Source organism: Panthera uncia, chromosome B4 (genome assembly GCF_023721935.1).
Source record: "Panthera uncia isolate 11264 chromosome B4, Puncia_PCG_1.0, whole genome shotgun sequence".
Classification (NCBI taxonomy): Eukaryota; Metazoa; Chordata; class Mammalia; order Carnivora; family Felidae; genus Panthera; species Panthera uncia.
This window is the reverse complement of record NC_064809.1, coordinates 41210684-41235043: the sequence shown is the minus strand read 5'-3', so window position 1 is coordinate 41235043 and position 24360 is coordinate 41210684. Positions and strand designations below refer to the sequence as shown.

Sequence of the window (24360 nt, the reverse complement as noted above, 5' to 3'; positions counted from 1 at the left end):
GAGACACCTTCACTGACGTCATGAAACCTCAATAATATTACTATTTTCTGTTGTCATCATTAGGCAGTTCTGTCCATTACCTGAAGGCTTCTAAAAGTAATTCAAGGAGAGAGAAAAGTAATTTGAAGAGAAAACAGAATCTGTTTAGGGAGTGATAAAAACAAACAGAAAACGTTCAGTGAGGATCAATACTTTATTTATTTATTATTCATTTATTTATTTGGGGAGTGATAAAAACAGAAAACTGTCAGTGAGGATCAATGCTACATTTGACTTTCTTAAAAACAATCTTACCCTACAGCTAAGATATGAGGTCATACTGTTTGGCTTAATAAAATATTACAACTTAAAAACAATTATCCTAAGAAACTGAATCCTTAATCGCTGAAGAAGGTCAAGGAAGAAACCCTGTGTCGGTCTCAGAACATGGCAGGAGGAAATGAGCAAATGTGGATACCCACCCCCAACGCAGCGCCGAGGACTTCGACTTCACTCTTGCCCTACTTCTCTCGCCTGGCTTTCTCGACTCTCTTACCCTTGTTCAAATTCAACAACCAGTTGCCACTATTTGAGATACAGCCACGTGAGTCTCCCATCCTGGTTTGTCGGTGTTCTAGGCATTGCCATAATATGTGTGGTGCTTCAGTATGTCGGGTGGGCCAGCAGGTCGGCACTAATGGGGTCAGCGGAGCCTCCGACTAGTAAGTCATCTATTTCCAGCCACCTGCCACCAGACGGGAGCAGGCTGCGGTACACGCCCTGTTTTTCCCTAGGAGCGTCAGACTCTTTGGGATGCCTGGGTGGCTTAGTGGTTAAATGTGTGACTTTGACTCAGGTCCATGATCTCAGTTCGTGGGTTCGAGCCCCACATCAGGCTCTGTGCTGACAGCTCAGAGCCTAGAGTCTGTGTCTCCCCCTCTCTCTGCCCCTCCCCCATTTGTGCGCCCTCTCTCTCTCTCTCTCTCCCTCTCTGCCAGACTCTTTTGGCGCAAACCTGGCCCTCTTTTGCCAGTTGCCTTCCCTTTCCAGGAAGCTCAGGTAGCACTGCTCAAGGGCTGCAACTATCTCTTTTCTTGCACAATCTGAACCAGTTCCTCTTTCAGAAGCTTCTCTTCTTCTACCCCTGAGGATGCAGGCTTCTTATTAACTTGTCGTTCTCATTCTGCTCCTCTTCAAGTTCCACAGACCAGTGAGCGACTGCATGCCTGCTTTCTGAGATCACCGCGTGGTACTTGGCTTCAAGATCCCGATGGAAAGCGGTCATTCACTGACGGTACCCTTCTCTCTCTTTTTCTCTTTCTGGGATTACCAGGACCAAATCCAACGAAAAGCAGCCAATCCCAGCATTGGAACCAACAGGGCGTGATTTCATCTGCTTCCATTACCTCCATCAGCCCTGAAATTAGGCCAGATATTCCAGTCCGGGGGGGGGGGGGGGGTCATTTAAGTTATTCATTGAGATGAACCCTCGGGCCGGAGCGCCGGCCCTGGGTCCCTTTGCACCACTGTCCACGGGGTCCTGGATACATACTTTTAACTCAAATTCAGGACTGACCCTGCACTTTAAAATTGTGATGCAAATGTATTTTATTAGCATAACCATATTAATTCTTTCTTCACACCTTTGTCGCTTACACTAAACTTATCCAACAATAGTTGTGCTTAAATTGTTTTCGGAAAGCGATTTGTTTTTCATCCGTGTGACTGATTTTCTGTGACTCTGTACAAAGAGGCTATCGGCAAATGTAGGACCAAATACTTTTTTTTCTGGAGCATTTAAAAATACTTTATTTTTATTTCCATAGTCTCTTTCCTCAAAAAATTAGTTTGTTAATTAATTAATTATTTAGAGAGAGCACAAGCAGGGAAGGGGCAGAGAGGGAGAGGAAGAGAGAGAATCCCAAGCAGGCTCGGCACTATCAGTGCAGAACCGGATGTGGGGCTGGAAACCACCAACGGTGAGATCACGACCTGAGCTGAAATCAAGAGTCAGACGCCCAGCTGACTGAGCCACCCAAGCACCCCCCAAAATTACTTAATACTGTAAAATTAAGCTTATTAAGTAATTTAATTAAATTGGGATGTTCCTAGCGTTCTATATAGTCCTTTGTTCTTGTTGCCATATGCAGCCATTCAACTTGGGGCCAGTAAAAACCAAATCGGAGGCGTGGTCTCCAGGTGACCCATAGCTAGTGAAGTCTCCTTTATTCCCTGGGGAATGAATCGTTTCGGTTCCTATCTCCCATCTCTGTGCTGAAATTCACAGAGACTGTGTCAAGTTGAAGGGAGTTGATAAAGTTGATACAGTAAACTGTGGCAAAGACGCTGGTGGTGCTTGGTGTTAAGTTTTTTGGGTCTTATTTCTGTGAAAAGCTGTGAAAATGGGATCTTTCTTGCCTCCGGAGTCAATATAATAGATATTAGATACCCGAGTGAGTGTGAAACTGAACCCTTAATGAGTGTTTTCTAAAATGCTAAGATCTTCGGGCGCCTGGGTGGCGCAGTCGGTTAAGCGTCCGACTTCAGCCAGGTCACGATCTCACGGTCCGTGAGTTCGAGCCCCGCGTCAGGCTCTGGGCTGATGGCTCGGAGCCTGGAGCCTGTTTCCGATTCTGTGTCTCCCTCTCTCTCTGCCCCTCCCCCATTCATGCTCTGTCTCTCTCTGTCCCAAAAATAAATAAAAAAAAAACGTTGGAAAAAAAAAATTAAAAAAAAAATAAAATGCTAAGATCTTCACGTGCATTATTTCATTTCAAAGTCACTTCTGTATGAAATATGAAATATGTACTTTTTACTATTAAGAAAAAAAATAATGCCAAAGTGTTGATGTCTTGCCCAATAGGTCCAGCAAATTCCTGTCCATCTTCAGGCCTTAGCTCGAACACCAGTCTCCATAATTTTATGATGACTGCTATCTTAGACAGGTGCTCATCTGCTATCCTCTTTTATAGGAGGAAATAGAAGAGAAATGGTGTGAACTATGGAGTTAGCATATAAAAGTCCTGAAAACACTCCCTGGGGATGCTGAACTATCACATCTAGAACATTGTTTTCATAATTATTACAGTAAAAGAAAGGAGAGGCTTAGACTTCAATCTGTTATTTGGATGGGGGCTGAGGGTTTTAAATAAATCAAGATGATGAGAACTCACCAAGATGATTGGATGATTACGCGATTCTTTTAAGGCAGTGTGGTTTCTCTGAGTCATGCGTTTTCTTACTACAAGTGACGTTCAGAGTTGTGAAGAGTCTCTTGTTAATATCATTTGTTTTCTGAGAATACAGAAGATGGCCAAAAGTAGAATACGGCTTCAGTTCCCCACATGGTCAATCTGGAATATAATGAACAGTGATACATTTCACTTCAAAGAAATCAGATCACGTGTGGGTGGGAGGAAGTGAACACATTTTAAAGATAGCTTTTTGCCTGCCTATCTGCAATATAAATGATCTAGTTGTCATGATCCCCCTGCAATTTTAACTTAATTACTAAGATGATTGCTTGACTCTTCTTTGTGAATTTCCTGACCAATTCAGAACAGGCTAGGTTGGTTCTTTTTTTTTTTTTTTTTTTTTTTAGGTTGGTTTTTGAAACACTGCAACCATCAGTGGAGTTCAGAGCTGAGCTCACCAGGGTATCAGTGAGTTCTCACTGCTTGGGAAACTGATGGCCTAACCTGGGCCTTATGACCAAAACTTTGGTGGTTTGTTGAAGGCAGCTCTAAAGGATGCAGTTATCACCAGGTGTACCAAGAAAAAAGTGTTCACCATTCAAATTAATTTCAGAATGGTGTCTTATTCAACTTTAAGAGGAATGTATGGAAGAATCTCAGGACTCTTCTTTATGGGACCACCTGCATCGTGAATCTTCAGAGTGGGGTAATTGTAGGATATGCAGGGTTTTTCCAACTAATTTTTGGTGGTACTTCTTTTTATTCATTTATTTATTTTATTTTTTAACTTGCATCCAAGTTCCTTAGCATGTAGTGCAATAATGATTTCAAGAATAGAGTCCAGCGATTCATCCCCTACGTATAACACCCAGTGTTCATCCCAACAAGTGTCTTCCTTAATGCCCTTGTCCATTTAGCCCATCCCTCCCCCCACAACCCCTCCAGCAACCCTCACTTTGTTCTCTATATTTAGGAGTCTCTTATGTCTTGCCCACCTCCCTGTTTTTATTTTTGCTTCCTTTCCCTTATGTTCATCTGTTTTGTATCTTAAATTCCACATATGAGTGAAGTGATATGATATTTGTCTTTCTCTGACTAATTTCGCTTAGCATAATACCCTCCAGTTCCATCCACGTAGTTGCAAATGGCAAGACTTCATTCTTTTTGATTACTGAGTAATACTCCATTGTGTGTATATATATATATATATATATGTATATATATATATATATATATATATAAATAAATATATACCACATCTTCCTTATCCACTCACCTGTCAATGGACATTTGGGCTTTTTCCATACTTTGGCAATTGTCCGTAGTGCTGTTATAAACATTGGGGTGCATGTGCCCCTTCGAAACAGCACACCGGTATCCTTTGGATAAATTAATTTTTGGTGGTACTTCTAAGTAACTGCCACAATAGTATTTTGTGATCTGTTTGGCAAATACTCACGTAGGCTGCAGCTCTTGGACGCTCAAGCTTGTATGGCAATACAGAATTTAATGTGTAATTCAGAAAACAAACAAGCGTTGTTGATACAAACTATGTCTAGCCTGTGCCTCATCTAATACTCATTCAGAAAACCTATGTTGCATGTTATGTGAACGTTTTCTCCTAGGGGGGTATAAAGTAGCCAAAAATCAGAGGTCCTGTTCTCGTACATATTATATTCGAATGGGATGAAACAGTAATTAAACAAATAAATACATCATGTATATCATGTATCATATGATAAGTGCTTTGGAGAAACATAAAAACGAGATGAAGAAATAGAGGGTAATGGAGGGATACTGATTTACATAGGTGCTTACTTAGGAAGCCTCTCTGTTAAAGTGACATTTGAGCGGCACCTTCAAGGAAGAAAAAAACTGAGCCAGGCAGACATCCGAGGGGAGGGTCCAGGCTAAGTCATGTTGAAAACAAAGACTCTAAATCTTGAGGATTGCTTCAAATAAAAGGCCACTGTGAGTGGATGTGTTTGCAGGGAGAAGGTCCCTGAGGTAGAGGGGCCAGATCATGTGATACTTTGTGGGCCATGATGAGGACTTTTAAATGTTATTCTCGGTGAGATAGAAAGCCATTGAAGGCTTTTGAGTTGAGGAATGACAAGATTTCAATTTACCGTTAATTTTTTTTTTTTTTAATTTTCCGAATATGAAGAGACCTGCAGCATAAGACTATTTCAGACAGGACACCAAGAGCTCATTTTTGGACACTGTAAGTACGAATTCCCTATGAAGCTTTCAAGTACAGGTATCAGGACTTAATTCTATAAAATTAAGGCAATGCTCTGCCTTGCAAAAATAAGAACTCAATCTGTATTTCTGGAATGGATAAATAAGTAGATGAGTATTATTTCTCTCTTTATTTTTATTTTATTATTTTTATTATTTTTTTAATTTTTTTTTATTTCTCTCTTTAAAATACTAAAACTTATTTAAAATCATCAGTGCGCATGGCACTCCACTCAGGAAGAGAGAATGTTTAGGTATACAAATTTTAGAATAAAATGTATAATAGTTTTTTTTTTAATTTTTTTTAACGTTTATTTATTTTTGAGACAGAGCATGAACGGGGGAGGGTCAGCGAGAGAGCGAGATACAGAATCTGAAGCAGGCTCCAGGCTCTGAGCTGTCCGCACAGAGCCCGACGCGGGGCTCGAACTCACGGACCACGAGATCATGACCCGAGCCGAAGTCGGAGGCTCAACCAACTGAGCCACCCAGGCACCCCTAATAGTTTTTAACAATGACTCTGCTCCTGGATAGAGATTATGAAATACAGTGATTCCAAGTGGAATAGTTTTTATGTTGAATAGGTGACCCTTGATGGCAGTGACTATACTGTATAAATCTCTATACAGTGCCTGTCTTATAGCCAAAACCTAAAACTTTTTACTAAGTAAGTGAAATAAACATTTTCCCTAACTTGTGCTTTTGAATTTTTCAGAGAAACTTTTAGTATTCTCTAAAATAATCCCCGTTTTATTGGCTTTCCATGCATGAATGAAGCAATTTTTAAAATTTATTTTATTTTTAAGAGTTTCTTTAGTTATTTTGAGAGCAAGAGAGGGCATAAGCAGGGGCAGAGAGAGTGGGAGAGAGAGAATTTCAAGCAGGGGGCTTGATCTCACCAGCTGTGAGATCATGACCTGATCCCAAGTCAAGAATCAGATGCTTAACCGACTGAGCCACCTGGCACCCTGAAGCAATTTTGTTTTTAAATGCAATTTTGGGTTTTTTTTTGCCTTCTAAAATTGAGGTGTTTCTGTAATTTAGTTTGTACCTATGAGGTTTAAAAAAGGGGAATATTCGGGATGCAAATCACTGATTTTGTTCTTTGTTATCAAATACAAAACAGAATTTATAAGGAGAAAAGTGTAGCTTGATTAAACCAAGAATCCTTAGTTATTTAAACATTTTAATTGTCTTTTGTGCAAAGTGATCCAATTGAAAGATTTTGAGGTATCTATAACATAATGCCAGGGTGGGTACATGTAGGAAACAATGTGTTTTATTAAGATTTTTCTTTGTTTTCATATAATTTGGTGTTTATAGTTGTAATGTACAGGGTTTTTTTTTAATTGAATTATAAAGATAAAATTAGACCACTCTCCAGTAAAATCCAATAAAATAAAATTGCCACACATTAAAGAGATGTATGATCCAATGTTTAATTACTCCCTAAAAGATTTTATGTTGGGGGCACCTGGGTGGCTCAGTTGGTTGAGTGTCTAACTCTTGATTTCAGCTCTGGTCATGATCCCAGGGTCGTGGGGTTGAGTCCCATGTCGGCTTCCACACTGGGCATCGAGCCTGCTTAAGATTCTCTCTGCCATTCCCTCTACTGATTGAACACTCATTCTCTCTCTCTCTTTAAAAGAAAAAAAAAAAAGATTTTATGCTGTCTTTGTCCAACTGGCTAATAATACGGATGTGCAGGGGCTTAAGCTGAGCCTTTCACTTGTCTTTTCTGGGACAGAAACGTATTCTAGATTCAGAATATGTAAATATGACATATGTGTTTATTGAATAATAAAAATAATTTTCTGCTTTATCATTTTTATGTAATTTTCTGCTCTATGAGTTTATATATTTTATAATCTCTGTCTCCATGGCACTTGTGAAGTGGAAATGAAGTCAACCCGATTGTGGATAGGTATGGTAGCAGAGCCTTGGATGTGTTGAGGATGTTTTCCCAAAGCACTGTTTACTGTGACAATTACATCTCTGGACACAAATAAAAATTTTATTATTATTATTATTACTATTTTAAGTGTTTATTTATTGGGGCGCCTGGGTGGCTCAGTCGGTTAAGCGTCCGACTTTGGCTCAGGTCATGATCTCGCGGTCCGTGAGTTCAAGCCCTGTGTCAGGCTCTGTGCTGATGGCTCAGAGCCTGGAGCCGGTTTCAGATTCTGTGTCTCCCTCTCTCTCTGACCCTCCCCCGTTCGTGCTCTGTCTCTCTCTGTCTCAAAAATAAATAAACGTTAAAAACAAAATAAATAAATGTTTATTTATTTATTTTGGGCGTGGAGGGACGGAGAGAGGGCGAGAGAGAGAATCTCAAGCATGCTCTGCATTGTCAACATGGAGCCTGACGTGAGGCTTGAACCCACGAACTGTGAGATCACGACCGGGCCCAAATCAAGAGTCTGACACTTAACTGACTGAGCCACCCAGGTGCCCCACAAATGCAAATTTTAATATTCCTTCATGCTCAGTTGCTTCTTGCTACTTTCGGCCCACCTAGCTGACCTTTTGGGATTTTGATACCTGACTTTGTCATAGAAAGATTAACCTTTTCCAGTCCACTTTCTGGCATCTCAAAAATCTGACTAGTATACACTACAGCCAAGTAAATAAGCGAACCGTAAGCTGTGCATATTTTCTAAGACGATCTTTGGGCAATGGGAAACACGGAGGTGAAATGGGATGTTCAGGGCTATCCTCCTTAGCTCTCTGCTGTCTCTTTTCTTTTCGCATTTGTCCACCGAGAGCTTGGTAATCACGTTTGTGATTACCCAACTCTCTCTTCCTTTGTCTCTACTTGGTCTAGGCTGTACAATCCAAGTCTGTCTCAAGGATTCGGAGTATGAACTGTGAGACACACGGCCTGGTTTTAGGAATCAAACCTTGTTGACCGCAGAGCCCTAGGTTTAAGATCCGAATACGCTTGTGTCTGTGATCCCCCAAGCTACCTTGGTTCACACTTATGGAAACATGGTTGTTCATCTCCTTCTTGGATTCTGTGAAATGCATGAACAGCCATGTTATATACTTATTTTTCTCTGGGAGTTTTTAGTAGGATTCTTTCTATCATTGGCAAATGAAAAACCTTAACCTAATATACAGGTTATACAGACAATACAAAGTAGGAAAAGACCAATCTAGGAAGGATTAGAATGGAATATAAAAATATACAGTGGTTTGGGGGAATAGTTACAACCTGAAAATGGGAATTAAGTGTGTGTTACACTCTGAAAGAAATAGAAGTGTAAGTGTATAATGTCTGTTTCCAGTGGATTTCATCTTCCGGTGGTAGACCACAGCACTCATGGAAAGAAAAGTGGTTTTTACTGTTGGTCTAGGCGTATTCACTCATAACCACTTCTGGTTTACTCTGGCCTGTCTGACCTCCAAGAAGCACACTGCCCCAGATTAGTGCTCTTTTTTTTTTTTTTTAATTATTTATTTCCTGCTCCTTTTTCTTTCTTTCTTTTTTTTTTTTTTTAAATGTTTATTTATTACTGAGAGACAGAGCATGAGCAGGGGGAGAGCAGACACAGAATCTGAAGCAGGCTCCAGGCACAGAGCCTGACACGGGGCTCGAACTCACAAACCGCGAGATCAGGACCTGAGCCGAAGTCAGACGCTTAACCGACTGAGCCACCCACGTGCCCCCAGATTAGTGCTCTTTACTTCACCAAAGAGGAAGCTGCGGGTTCCCATTGAGTCATTGGATTGTTGCCGTTGTTTCCATCCTGTTTGCCCATGTTGGTTTCCTCATCATCATTGTTGGTGTACATCGTTCCTCTCTCTGCCTCTTGCGCACTCTTTTCTTCTCCTTCTTCTACTCCTCCTCCTCCTCTTTCTTCTTCTTCTCCTCCTCCTTCTTTTTTTATGATTCTCCTATTTGATTTTCATACTAAACATGTCCTTATTTCTTGTTAGTCCTTTTAAAAAAATTTTAGTGTTTATTTATTTTTGAGAGAGAGAGAGAGAGAGAGAGAGAGAGACAGAGTATGAGCAGGGGAGGGGCAGAGAGAGAGGGAGACACAGAATCTGAAGCAGGCTCCAGGCTCTGAGCTGTCAGCACACAGCCTGACGCGGGGCTCGAACTCATGGACCGCAAGATCTTGACCTGAGCTGAAGTCGGACGCTCAACCGACTGAGCCACCCAGGCGCCCCCTTTTTTTTTTTTTTTTACTTTTTTTTTTAACGCGTTGACATTCACTTTCTATGTATACTACAGCTATGATCAAGTGCCCATGTTTTGTACAGAGGTCAACCCTAGTCAATAAACTTTTACATGATCACCACTCTTTTGGGCCAAAAGATGGGCTAAGATTATGTTTCCTTCTCTATAGGTCCCATATCTTGATTCTGATTTGTTTAGAGGGGATTGCTCCTTTCACTAAGGTCAAATGGATTCTATTTGCTTAGATCCCATTAGGTATTTTATTTTATTTTTTAATGTTTATTTATTTTGAGAATGAGAGAGAACGAGTGGGTATGCGAAAGCAGGGGAAGGACAGAGAGAGAGGAGAGAGAGAATCCCAAGCAGGATCCGTGCTGTCAGTGCAGAGCCCGATGTGGGGTGCCACCTCCGGAACCGTGAGATCATGACCTGAGCCAAAATCAAGAGTCAGACTCTTAGCTAACTGAGCCACCCAGCTGCCCCACCGTAAGTTATTTTGACTCAAGCTGTGTGTTAATTTGCTTCCTAATTGAACTCTAGCTTCTCATATAGCTCCCCCACTCCCGGCATGGCCAATTGCTTTTTCTTGGACAACCTATTTCTGTTATGCCCTTATTTTTCAACCCTTCTAATTAATGTGTCTCTTACACGGCACTCAGCTTTAATTTGGTTTTCTCAGTGCCCTTCTTCTGCTGCCCCATAGTGGACCCGTCCCTCTTCTCAGTAACCACCCAAGGACTTCCCTTGCTGACTCTCCTGGTTACAGCTACTGTTTCTTGTATACTGCGTCTTTCTCTTTGTTGCTGTGGGTGTGTCTCTTTGTCTGCAAACTTAAGTGTGCAAATCACTGCACGTTTTTAAGTAAAAATAAATCTGCTTCTGAGACTCTGGTGCCCAGCCTGGCGGGTAGGAAATTTGGTCTCCGTCATGTTGGGCCTTCGTTCCCCCCACTGCAATTACAGGAAGATCCAAGAAGCTTATGTGTTGTCCAGTAAAAGAGAGAGGGACTCTTGATCTTCAGTGCATCTTCAGTGGGGTCACCAATTCTTGTCCCAATGTTCCAGCCTGTGTGGGATCTGGGTGGTGGATGGCATCAGATTTTCTGTGACAACAGTCCAGTTTCTCTGGATGAACTCAACCGTTATTCTTCTCTCAGGTCTATCCACTTTGGAGATCTTTGTCAGGAGGCAGTGTCTAAGTTCTCAGGGTTACTGGAATTTGACAACTTTTGTTCATGTCAAAGTCTTTGAAAATCTTCCTAAGACTCTACCTCTTTATGTGCCCTTTAATTTTTTTTTAATGTTTTGTTTATTTTTGAGACAGAGAGAGACAGAGCATAAGCAGGGGAGGGGCAGAGAGAGAGGGAGACACAGAATCCAAAGCAGGCTCCAGGCTCTGAGCTGTCAGCACACAGCCTGACGCGGGGCTCGAACTCACAGAACGCGAGATCATGACCTGAGCTGAGGTCGGCCCATTAACCGACTGAGCCACCCAGGTGCCCCTTTATGTGCCCTTTAGATTAATCACTCCAAGTATCACCATCTTCGGAAAAACAAAGGGGAAAAGGGATAGTGTTCGTTACGAGGAACTTTTTCTTTTTGGCCCCGTAGCACAAACCTTCCCTGAGGTGAGAAAACATAGGCCTGCTGACCGATGAAGGTATAATTTCATTTATTTCTAGCAAACCAGGTACAATGATAAGAAGTCACACCTCAGCTTCATTTCTTTCTTTTGAGGAGATCTGTATTTTGTTTTTCTCTCTGGAAGAGTGTAGATTCCTTTCTTAATACTTTGAGTCTGTGAGCATGAGTTTGTCATTTTTATGTTCTCCCTTTCATAACATTGTCTTAGAACAAGGAAGGAGAGAAATATCTTGTAAAATACCGAGTCTCTGTCACATTCGAAAGGGACCCTGTGTCATCTAATTGGTGAGTCATTTACTAACTATGCAACCTCATATTGTTCTCTGAATCTCCCGGCACATGGTAGGGAAATGGTGGGGCAGACAACTCCTACTCACCTTCTCAGTCATTCCTTCCTTCCTCCTCATCCCTACGCCAGCCCCAGACTGGATTATGTCCTCCCATTTTTCTTCTTTATGATCCAGGAATTCTTCGTAGGCAATATTCATTAAATGTATAAGTATTTGTTGAAAATGATTTTCCGTAAGGCAAGGTCAACACTAGGAAGGCGGGTAATTTGGACCTATTTTGCCCACTGCCTTTTCCCCAGGGCCTGGGGAAAGTCCCTGGTACATAACAGGCACATTGTGGAATTAGTGAAAGGAGTAGAGGCTTTCTAAATATTTGCACCTAGGGGTGCCTGGGTGGCTCAGTTGGTTAAGCATCAGACTCCTCTGTGTGTGTGTGTGTGTGTGTGTGTGTGTTTAATATTGGTTTTTTTAGAGAGGGGGGCTGAGGGAGAGAGAGAGAGAATCCCAAGCAGGCTGTCAACTCAGAGCCTGCCACATGGGGCTCCAACCCCCAAAACTGTGAGATCATGACCGGAGCGGAAATCAAGAGTCAGAGACTTAACTGACTGAGCCACCCAGGTGCCCCAAGAGTGGGACTCTTTGTTTCTACTCCGATCACGATCTTACACTTTTTAAGATCGAACCCCTGAGACGGGCTCCATGCTCACAGCATGGAGCCTGCTTGGGATTCTCTCTCTCTCCCTCTTGCTCTGCCCCTCCCCTGCTCTCTCTCTTTCTTTCTCAAAATAAATAAATAAACTTAAAAAAAAAAGATTTGCGACTAATCAAGTGATTCACTTTTATTTCCATCTCCTTCCTGGTTTCTTCCTGAGGGATTTCCCTGGTATGTTTATTTCCTATATATCTTTTTCAGGTTCCATCTTTAGGATGAGTCCAAATATGTTGAAGGCAATGAACTGTTTCTTTGCTAAGTTTTGACACAAGATTTGAGGCTGAAATGTTTCTTTCACTTTAGGGCAATAATTCATCTGTGAGATACTGCCTGACAAAAGCCATTAAAAGGAAAATGGCAGAACCCAGAATCCCGTGGTGTGGAGGAGATGGAATAAGGCAAAAGCATGCACGGCTGAGAATCTTCTCAACTAACAGGCTTTGCAATAGTGCGCTGTGAAGTTTTGAATAGCGTGCTATCCTGGATCCCTCACTCTAACAAACCTTTCAGGTTTACATTCCATAGAATCATTTTCATTTCTGGGCCTGGCTGCTGCGTGTTAGTTTGCTAATGTGAAAGGGTTCTCTGACCAACATCCTTTCTTTTAAATTTATTTTTAACGTTTATTTATTTATTTGTGTGTGTGTGTGTGTGTGTGTGTGTGTGAGAGAGAGAGAGAGAGAGAGAGAGAGAGAGACGGGGCAGAGAGAGAGGGAGACAGAGAATCCCAAGCAGGCTCCTCACTGCCAGCACAGACCTGGACGCGGGGCTCGAACTCACAAACCATGAGATCATGACCTGAGCCAAAGTCAAGAGTCGGTCAGCTTAACTGACTGAATCACCCGGGCACCCCTATTTTGATTTCTTTTTTGACTCATTGGCTAAAACATTATTTTATGGTATGTGAAGTATACCACAATAAAATGATAATGATAATTTCTTTAAATGAAATGGACTATATTCCGCAATCAAAAGACGTACAGGGGCTCAATGAATAATAATTTAAAAACTAGGGGCGCCTGGGTGGCTCAGTCGGTTGAGCGGCCGACTTCGGCTCAGGTCATGATCTCGCAGTCCGTGAGTTCAAGCCCCGCGTCGGGCTCTCTGCTGACAGCTCGGAGCCTGGAACTTGTTTCGGATTCTGCGTCTCCCTCTCTCTGACCCTCCCCCGTTCATGTTCTGTCTCTCTCTGTCTCAAGGATAAATAAGCATTAAAAAAAAAAAATTAAAAAAAACCCAAAAAACAAAAAAACTATATGCTGCGTGTAGCATGTAGTATGTATGTATACAGGAGCATGTTGTTTAACCTCATACATTTGTGAACTTTTCAGTTTTTGTCTTGCAATTGATTTCTAGATTTATACCAATGTGGTCAGAAAAGATGCTTAATATGATTTCAATCGCTTAAATTTATTAAGACTTGTTTTGTAGTCTAACATATGCTCTCTCCCGAAGAATTTTCCATGCACACGTGAGAAGAATGTGTATTATGTTGTTCTTGGGTGGAGTGTTTTGTAAAATGTGTGTTAGCTCCGTGTGTCGTTTAAGTCCAGCGTCTCCTTATTCATTTTCTGTCTGGATGACGATATCCTAATTTCAATGTCTTTGGATATAAAACCGGAAGCGGTGTTGCTGGGTCATGTGGTAGGTCTATTTTTAACGTTTTGGGGAACCTCCATTCTATTTTCCATAGCGGCATCACCAATTTGCATTCTTGCCAACAGTGCACTAGGGTTCCCTTTTCTCCAAATCCTTCTCGACACTGGATATCTCTTGTCTTCTTGATATAATTGTTTTACCAGGTGTGAGGTGATATTTCATTGTGCTTTTGATTTGCATTTCCCTGATGATTAGTGATGTCAAGCCCCTTTTCGCGTGCCTGCTGGCCATTTATATGTCTTCTTTGGAAACTGTCTATTCACTTCTTCTGCCCATTTTTAAGTCTGGTTGTTAGGGTTTGTTTGTTTGTTTTTGCTATTGAGTTGTAGTAATTCTTTATACACTTTAGATATTAATTCCTTATATGTGATTTATAAATATTTTCTTCCATTCTGTAGGTTACCTTTTCATTTTATTAACAAATGTTTTTGCACGTCTGGAAAAAAAGTCTTTTTTAAAAAGCAGAAAGCAGGGGTACCTGGATGGCTCAGTCGGTTAAGTGGCCAACACTTGATCTTGGCTCAGGCCATGAGCTCGTGGTTCCTGAGTTCAAGCCCCACATCAGCCTCTGTGCCGTGGTGTGGAACCTGCTTGCGATTCTCTCTCTGACCCTTCCCCACTCCATGGTGTTCTCTCTCTCTCTCTCTCTCTCTCCCCCTCTCAAAATAAAGAAATAAACTTAAGGAAAAAAGCAGAAAGCTTTTAAGTTTGATGTAGTCCCACTTATTTACCTTTAATTTTGCTGCTTGTGCTCTTGCTCTGATAGCCAGAAAATCGTTGCTGGCACCAATGTCAAGTTTTATCCCTATGTTTTTTTTCTAGGAGTTTTATATTTTCAGGTCTTTTTAAAGTCTTTAATCCATTGGGGCACCTGGGTGGCTTAGTCAGTTAAGTGTCTGACTTCGGCTCAGGTCACGATCTCAGTTCTTGAGTTCGAGCCCTGTGTCAGGCTCTGTGCTGACAGCTCGGAGCCTGGAGCCTGCCTCGGATTCTGTGTCTCCCTCTCTCTCTGCCCCTCCCCTGCTTGCTCTCTGTCTCTCTTTCTTGAAAGTAAATGAACGTTAAAAAAATTTTTTTAAGTCTCTAATCCATTTTGATTTCATTTTTATTAGTGGTGTAAGTTAAGGGTAAGAACCACATTCTCCCACATGTGGTTATATTTTCCCAACACCATTTTGAAAGGACTATTCCGTCTCTGTTGACTATTCTTGGCTCCCTTGTGAAACATCTGTTGACCATATATGCAAGAGTTCTGGGCTTCCAATTCTGCTCCGTTGATATGTGTGTCTATTTTTATCCCAATACCACTATTTTCATTACTATAACTTTGTAGTATAATTTGAAATCAGGGAGTGTGTTGCTCTGGTTTTGTTCTTTTTTTCACAGGATTGCTTTGGCTCTTTAGGGCCTTTTGTAGTGTCATACAAATTTTATTATTGTTTTTTCTATTTTTGTAGAAAATGTCATTGGAATTTTGATAGGGATTGCATTGAATCTATAGATGGCTTTCACTAGACTAGACATTTTAACAATATTAATTATCTGGATCCATGAATACAAAGTATCTTTCCATTTGTTTGTGTCCTTAATTTTTTTCATCAAAGTCTTGTAGTTTTCAGTGTATGGGCATTTTACTTCCTTGATTAGATTTATCCCTAAGTGTTTCAGTGGTTTTGACGCTATTGTGAATGGAATTGTTTTCTTTGTTCCTTTTTCAGATGTTTTATTGGTAGTGTATAGAAATAAAATGATTTTCTGTATGATAATTGTGTATGCTGCAACTTTATTGAATTTGTTGATTAGTTCTAGAAGTTTCTTGATGGAATTCTTAGGATATTTTGTATATAGGATCGTATATACAAACAAAAGCAGTTTTACTCCTTTTATCCCTTACATCCCAGGGATAATTCCCATTTAATCAGGGTGAATGATCTTTTTAATGTTCTGCTGAATTTGGTTTGCCATATTTTGTTGAGCATTTTTGTATCTATATGCATCAGGGATAATTATCCGTAATTTTCTTTTCTTATAGTATCCTCATCTGGCTGTAGTATCAGAATACTGCTATCATAATATAAGTTTGGTAGTATTTCCTCCTTTTCAATTTTTTGGAAAAGTTTCAAGATTGCCATTAACTCTTTATTTAAAAAAAAAATTTTTTTTTAACGTTTATTTATTTTTGAGACAGAGAGAGACAGAGCATGAACAGGGGAGGGGCAGAGAGAGAGGGAGACAGAATCTGAAACAGGCTCCAGGCTCTGAGCTGTCAGCACAGAGCCCAACGTGGGGCTCGAACTCACGGACCGCGAGATTGGGACCTGAGCCGAAGTCGGCCGCTTAACCGACTGAGCCACCCAGGCACCCTGCCATTAACTCTTTAAATATTTGGAAGAATTCACCAGTGAAGCCATTTGGTCCTTGCTTTTCTTTGTTGACAGGTTTCTCATTACTGTTTCAATCTCTTTACTGACCTTGGTCTGTTCAGATTTTTGATTTCTTCATGTTTCTAGGAATGTATTTCTTCCAGGTTATCCACTTTGTTGGTGTATAATTGTTCATAGTAGTCTCTCATGATCCTTTGTATTTCTGTGGTATCAGCTATAATATCTCCTCTTTAATTTCTTGTTTCATTTATTTGAGTACTCTCTCTCCATGTCTGTGTTACTCTAAAAGTTTGTCAACCTTTTTAAAAAATTTTTTTAACGTTTATTTATTTTTGAGACAGAGAGAGACAGAGCATGAACGGGGGAGGGTCAGAGAGAGAGGGAGACACAGAATCCGAAACAGGCTCCAGGCTTCGAGCTGTCAGCAGAAAGCCCGACGCGGGGCTTGAACTCACGGACCGTGAGATCATGACCTGAGCCGAAGTCGGCCGCTCAACCGACTGAGCCACCCAGGCGCCCCTAAAAAAATTGTTTAAATGTTTATTTATTTTTGAGAGACAGACTGTGAGTGGGGGAGGGGCAGAGAGAGAGGGAGACACAGAATCTGAAGCAGGCTCCAGGCTCCAAGCTCTCAGCACAGAACCGGATATGGGGCTTGAACTCACGAACTGTGAGATCATGACCTGAGCTAAAGTCGGATGTTTAACCGACTGAGCCACCCAGGCGCCCAGTCGACTTTTTTAATCTTTTAAAAAATCAGCTCTTTTGTATTCAATGATCTTTTGTATTTTCGGTCAGTCTTTATTTCATGTATTTATCTGGTCTTTGTTAATTCCTTTCTTCTGCTAATTTGGGTTCAGTTTGTTCTTTTTCTAGCTCCTTGAGGTATAAAGTGAGGTGTTTGAGCTATTTCTTGTTTCTTGAGGTAGAGGCGTGAATCACTATAAACTTCCTTCTTACAACTGCTTTTGCAGTCTCCCGTAGGTTTTTATGTGTTGTGCTTTCATTTTCATTTATTAAAAAATATTTTTTGATTTCCCTTTTGATTTCTGTGTTGACCCATTCAGGGCCATGCTGTTTAATCTCCACATATTTATGTTTTTTCCAGCTTTCCTCTTGTTATTGGTTTCTAGTTTCATTGTGATTGGAAAAGATACTTGGTGTGATTTCAGTCTTAAATTTGCTTAGCTTGTTTTGTGACTGTCATGTGATCTATCCTGGAAAATATCCCATTTGCACTTGAGAAGAATGTGTATTCTACTGTTATTGGCTGGGATATTCTGGAGATGTCTGTTGGGTTCATTTGGTCTAAAGTTTGTTTCAGGTCCATTGTTTCCTTAATTGATTTTCTGTGTCAATGATCTATTTGCTGTTGGAAGTGAGGTATTGAGATCCCCTACTATTTTGTATTGTTTCCTATTTCTCTCTTTAGGTTTGTTTAGATTTTCTTGAAACCTGGATGCTCTGATGTTATGTGCATATATATTTATGTTTGTTTTATCTTCTTGATGTATTGACCCTTTATCATCATATAATAACTGTCTTTGTCTCTTGTTACCATTTTTGGCTTAAAGTTTATTTTGTCTTCTGTTAGGAAAGATTTTTGTTTTTGCTTGCATGGAGTGTCTTTGCTATCCTTCACTTTGAATCTCTGTATATCTTTTGAGCAGAGGGGAGTCTCCTGTAGTCAGCATATAGTTGGGTCTTGGGTTTTGTTGTTGTTGTTTTTTTAAACCATCCAGTCATTCTATGCCTTTGATTGGAGAATTCGATCCATTAATATTAAAGTCATTATTGATAGGCAAGAACTTGCTAATTATGTCTTATTAATTGTTCTCTGGTTGTTTGGTCATTCCATTTTATTTTATTTTTTTCTTCCTTTCTTACTGTCTTCCTTCGCAAATCAATGATTTTCTGTAGTGGTATGCTTTGTTTCCTCTCTCTGTATCTTAGTGTATTTATTTTAGAGTTTTACTTTATGGTTCCCATGAGATTTACATAAAACATCTTGTGGAGGTAACAGTCTATTTTATGCTGATAACAATTTAACTCTGCTTGCATGCCAACTCCATCTTTTACTCTCCCCCTTTTTATATTTTTGATGTCCCATTTACATTTTTATTGTGTCACCATCCATTAACAAGTTAAGTTATAGCTATTTTTTTTAATGTTTATTTATTTTTGAGACAGAGAGAGAGAGAGAGACAGAGCGTGAGCAGCTCCAGGCTCTGAGCTGTCAGCACAGAGCCCCCATGGGGCTCCAACTCACAAGCCTTAAGATCGTGACCTGAGCCGAAGTCGGACGCTTAACTGACTCAGCCACCCGGGTGCCCTTGGAGTTTTGTCTTGTTCTTCATTTTCCTTGGCTCTGCATTGGTTTCTGGTGGTCTTTTCTACCAGTCTTGGAGGAGTGGTATCATGTAGGAGATGAACTTTATTGGTTAGTCTAACCCTGGCTCTTGATTGTCCCTCAAGCCTTTGTGATTGTCCCAGTTGTCTTTTTTGTTCTTAGTGGGTACCAGTCATTGAGAGTGTATCAAGACCTGTCAGTGTCTCAAAAGGGAGGATCTCACTCAGCGCCTAGATCCAAGCCAGTTGGAAGCTGGACCCTAAGCAGTAGCTTTGAAAGTATGCAAGTAGTTTTCTTTCATGGAAAGATTGGAAGCTAGTTGTTTCTCTTCACTGTCTCTGTGCTGAGCCCTGAGGGGATAGCCATGCAAGTCCTCAAGAGTCCCTTAAGAACTGTTTCTTTGCAGGGTCCCTGGGCGGCTCATTTCGTTGGGCATCTGACTTCAACTTAGGTCATGATCTCTTGGTTTGTGAGTTTGAGCCCTGCATTGGGCTCTCTACTGTCAGCACCAAGCCTGCTTTGGATCCTCTGTCTCTCGCTCTCTGCCCCTCCCCTCTTCTCTCTCTCTCTCTCTCTCTCTCACTCTCTCTCTGTCTCTTAAAAATACATGAATATAAAAAAATAAGAAATTAAAAAAAAACCTGTTTCTTTGCTACAGTCTTGTGAGTCCCCTCGATACAAACCCCATTCACTTTCAGAGATAAGTATTTTGGGGGCTTATCCCTCATGTAACAGTCTTAAAAGCTGGGGCGGTAGATATTGGGTCCAAACTCTTTGCTCCTTAGAGAGAGACTGAGAGTTGTGAGTTCCCTCCTGATTGTGTGTTGCTATGCCAGCAGTGGGGTTTATGGTGAGTGTGTGTTTCAGCCTTTCCTACCCATTTTGGTTTTTTCTCACTTGCCTGATGTGCAGGGGTCACTCATCTTCTTTCTGGATTTCTTTCAGAGGGATTTATTCCACAGGTAGCTATAGATTTGGTGTTTCCATAGAGGAAGTTTCAGGAACCACCCGTGCCACCATTTTGGATGGGAACCCGATAATGATGTTCATGCCCTTTACTTATGACATCAGTTTATTTTAGTCTGTACTTTTCATACGGTTTATTTTTTTGCAACCCGGTGTCTCCCCCAGAAATACTGTGCCTCTACTACCTTTCTGGCTAGCATTATATAACTCACTGGCTTCATCTGTTAATGTTATTCCAAAACCATGTGGTCCTTATTTTTTCAATCAGTAAGCCCATGTTGGAGTTTTACCTTCTAGGATATAAGTGAGTCAATGCTGTGAGTTCTTTCGCTTAGTTTTATCTAATTCATAGTTTTGCAGCACACTATGAACCCTCTATCTACTCAGCTACTTTGTACTGATGAACTCTTGGTTTCCCTTTTTACCTGACTATTAAATATAACAACAGGTGCACACTGGTCCGTCCTGTTGTTGGTAAAGAGTTGACTTTTTTTCCAGGATTACTTGTCTTACCATTTCTGGTATCTATTATTTAGTCTTACAAACAAAGCAAGGAGATACCTGTGCTTAGAAATGTATACATTCTTACAGGAAGAAACATATATATTAATGTACACATCATAATAAAACCTTTGTCTACCAAAATCAATGAAAAATAAACAAAGCTGTGGAGAAAAACAATTAAAAATAAACAAGGCTATCATATTTATTCATATTTTGTATTACAAATGTAAATTATTTCCTTTTGTATCATTGTGAATTCATAAACTTTTATACATTCAGGTAGTTCTAATTAACCATCATAATAAAAATATATTTATATAGAAATTGTTTAAACTTGTCCTTAGAGTCCTTGCAAGTAAACTGCTTTATCTTTTTTAAAAAAATTATTTTAATTTAATTTTGTTTTAGAGAGTGTGAGAGAGCACAAGTGGGGGAGAGGGCTAACAGGAGAGAGGGAGAGAGAGAGAGAGGGGGAGAGAGAGAGAGAGAGAGAGAGAGAGAGAGAATCCCAAGCAGGCTCCATGCTGAGCATGGCTCCCAACATGGGGCTTGATCCCATGACCCTGGGATCATGACCTGAGCTGATACCAAGAGATGGACGCCCAACTGACTGAGCCACCCAGGTGTCCCAAATTCTTTACTTTTTAATAGAGTTTCTCTGTGATAAAGATTGTGTCTTTTCCACAGGATTTCACACTTCCTCTTTCTTTGCCATAACAACCGTGCTTTGTCTTATGTAGGAAAATCTTGGAGATTAATCGAGCTCTATTATCTCTTTCCCAACTCCAAAGCAAAGGTTAATACAGCATTTGCTCATTTTCATGTTGTCTTTTCATGATCTTAACTATATGGTGGACACAGCTTTTCATTTGGCTCAGGAAACTTTCTAAAACAGACTATCTCTCATGTATTTGAAATCATGTTTGTTTTCTGGAAGCACAGAATATGCCAGGTGCATTTTATGTTTTCCTGCCCTAGGTGGGATTTATATATCTTCTAAGACTCCTAGGTCCTTTAAAACATTTTTCAAATGTTTTTTTATTTTTGAGAGAGAGAGACAGAGTGTGAATGGGGCAGGGGCAGAGAGAGAGGGAGACACAGAATCTGAAGCAGGTTCCAGGCTCTGAGTTGTCAGCACAGAGCCTGACAGGGGGCTCTAACTCACAAACAGGGAGATCATGACCTGAGCCGAAATCAGACACTTAACCCACTGAGCTACCCAGGTGCCCCACTAGACTCCTAGATAATTTTGATAAAGAACACATATTGGGATGCCTGGGTGGCTCAGTTGGTTAAGCCTCCAACTCCTGATCTCAGCTCAGGTCATGATCTCATGGTTCATGGATTTGAGCCCCATGTTGGGCTCTGCACTGACAGCACAGAGCATGCTTGGGATTCTCTCTCTCCCTCTCTCTCTGCCCCTACCCTGATCACACACATGTGTGCTCTCTCTCTCTCTCTCTCTCTCAAAATAAACAAACTTTTAAAAAAAGAACACATATTACTTTAGACAAAGATCTAGTTTCTAGGGTTGCTCGTGAGAATTTGTGGGTAGGTAATGTTGCTCTGGGAATACTTTTGGTTATGACAGTGTTGAAAAATGTGTTGTCAAATTTATAATTTTACTTCCTTCACTCCCAACTTAACATAGCAAAGTAGTCTTTCATTCAAGATCACTAAATATATATGTATATGTATATGTGTATGTGTATGTGTATGTGTATGTATATGTATATGTATATGTATATGCACATATACTTAAAGTAATATTGTAGCTTAAGGAAGAATGCAGGTGGATGGCCACATTTTGGAAGCTGGAATTTAAGAAAGATCTCTAAGTTGCTAGATACTTGTTTTTGTGATCTCAGGCTGCTGTAACAAAATACCATAGATTGGTGGCTTAAACGACAGACATTTATTTTGGACAGTTCTAGAGGCTGGAACATTTGAGATCATGATGCTGCAGCATGGGTGGGAGGGGACTTAAACATTCAGTCCATGACAGTACTGTAAATGAAGCCAGGGACCCTGATAGTGTCTCTGTCACAGAATGTTACATTTCCTTTTCCTTTGCCTTAACAAGCTTATTTTCTGTCATCTAGGTAGATTCGGGGAATTAATCAACAGCTCCACCATACCTTCCTTAACTTCAAAACAAAAGTTCCTGTGTCTTTACATACAGCACACATGCACTGTGTACATTAGAAGCTTTAACTCATTGCACACATTGTCTTTTTGCCATCCTGTACACAACTAACTGAGCTCAGAGAACGTCTTAGGGGAGAATCTACCTCAAACATGTAACTGCCTTTGAAAAAGAAAAAAGATGAGGGAATGTTTATTAAATTTTTATAAGACATAATAATGATTCTTTCTGGGGCATTACTAAACATTTTGTGTGAATGAATAAAAACAAATTGAGTAATTTCACGTGACACTCTGATAGTGATCTCAACATACTTCTGGAAATTTCTACTGACTGTTTTTGGGTGTTGCTTTCCCAATTTCCTTTTGTCTTTGCTCTGTGTCCCAGAGTGAATCAAAGGAAGCCCGTCTTTGAAAAGACTTCTTTTGACTTATTTTTTATACAGGGAGCTTTCTGATCTTATTTGGAATAAGTAAGATTAATGTTCACTCTCAAGTATTTCTGAGGGTATACTCCCTTACTCACAGGACAACACCCTTGTGGAAAAATACAAGAGGTTTCTGGTTCTCCCAGCCACTGGACAACAAGAGACTTAATACACAATGAGCCAAGAACCTCAAAATAAACGTGAGTACATTCTCTCCTTTCAATTTGAAAGAGACAAATGTGATTATGACTAAGATTTTTTTTTAAGTTTATTTATTTTGAGAGAGAGATAGAGAGCAAGTGAGGGAGGGGCAGAGAGTGGGGAGAGAGAGGGAATCCCAAGCAGGCTCTGTGCTGTTAGCACAGAGCCCAATGAGGGACTCAAACTCATGAACCATGAGATCGTGACCTGAGCCGAGATCAGGAATCGGACATTTAACCCACTGAGCCACCCAGGCGCACCATAATTAGGACTAGGATTTAAAAATACAAATTAACAAAATTATAGTTATGAAATTGAAGATGAGGAGGAGGAGGATATTAAAGGAAATGACAATGACTTTGGTGAAGAGGAAGGTCATAGATAGATTCGATTATGTTAGGAAGGGAAGCTTCTTTATGAAATGCAAACTGGGCCAAAAGAGGAGGTAAAGTATACAAAAGAAAAATAAGATGGGAAGAAAGAGAGCAATTCGGGAAGATTCTTTTAAAGGCAAGAGGAAGAAGGAAGATCTACAAAACATGATGACCAAGGCTCACAGTTTACCTGGGGGCTCTGCCGTTATCCCTTTTATGCTGCACTTAAGTGTCACAATGTATTTGCTTTACAAGAATATTGAGTAATATTTTTCAGAAAGAGAACAAATGCAGAAATACATAATTTAAAAATTAATGTTTTGCTTCACCTCATCAACCCAAGCATGGCAAACTTCGATGGGAGCACAGAATACACTGGTCTTGAAATTTTTTATGTAACAACACATCTTGAAGACTTTTTCCGTTGATACTTACTGATGTATATGATTATTTTAATCACTGTGCAGAATTCCATCATAGAGACTCGCCATAATTTAGAATCTGCACTAATACACAAGCAAGTGTTGGTTTCTGGTTCTGGTACTGCAATGAATATCCTTTCCTGTAAATAAGTTCAGTTATTTTCATACGACAGATCTCTAGGATTGAAATTGTCGTGGCAAATGTAATGCATTTGAAAACTGATAAAGGCTGCTAACTTGGTCTGTCTGAAGGCTTTCTAATTTATATTTCGGCAGTTGCATTCATTTCCTCACCAAGAGAGTTAATTTTCCCCCCAACCCTACCAACACTGCATTTTTTTTTGTTTTCCTCTAAAACTCTCATTTGTGAAAAAGTATATCATTATATTTTAGTTTACATTTCTTTGAACATCCTTTTTTTGTTTAATGGCCATTTATAATTTCAGAAAATTAAGTTTTCAGCAAATATCCGGATCCGGTTTTTGCTTAGTTTTTGAATTGACTTTTGAAATTCTCTACACAGCGTAGACAATAATATTGTCACAAAATTTTCTTTCATATGGTGCTTGTGTCTTAACATTATTCATGTTATATAGATGTTTAAACTTTAATGGACATAATTGACATTATCAATTTTTTATTATTTGGGGGTTTTGTGTCTTGCTTATAAAAAGCCCTTCCT

General features: G+C 40.2%; 1 protein-coding gene and 1 pseudogene across 2 annotated transcripts in view; one reads left to right on the top strand and one right to left on the bottom strand.

The window, feature by feature from the left end:
- Positions 1-489: 489 nt before the first annotated feature.
- LOC125918811 (coiled-coil domain-containing protein 127-like) lies at positions 490-1456 on the bottom strand (annotated as a pseudogene).
- CLEC4D (C-type lectin domain family 4 member D) overlaps positions 1188-24360 on the top strand; it is a 31438-nt gene continuing 8265 nt past the window's right edge. Inside the window, exons 1-3 of one of the 2 annotated variants that reach the window (XM_049625036.1) lie at positions 1188-1273; positions 5341-5397; positions 22782-22881. In XM_049625036.1, the coding sequence (XP_049480993.1) occupies positions 22857-22881 (25 nt within the window). In that variant the 5' untranslated portion in view covers positions 1188-1273; positions 5341-5397; positions 22782-22856. Of the gene's footprint in view, positions 1274-5340; positions 5398-22638; positions 22882-24360 lie in introns of those variants that run through there. The other variant, XM_049625037.1, reaches the window with a different exon arrangement.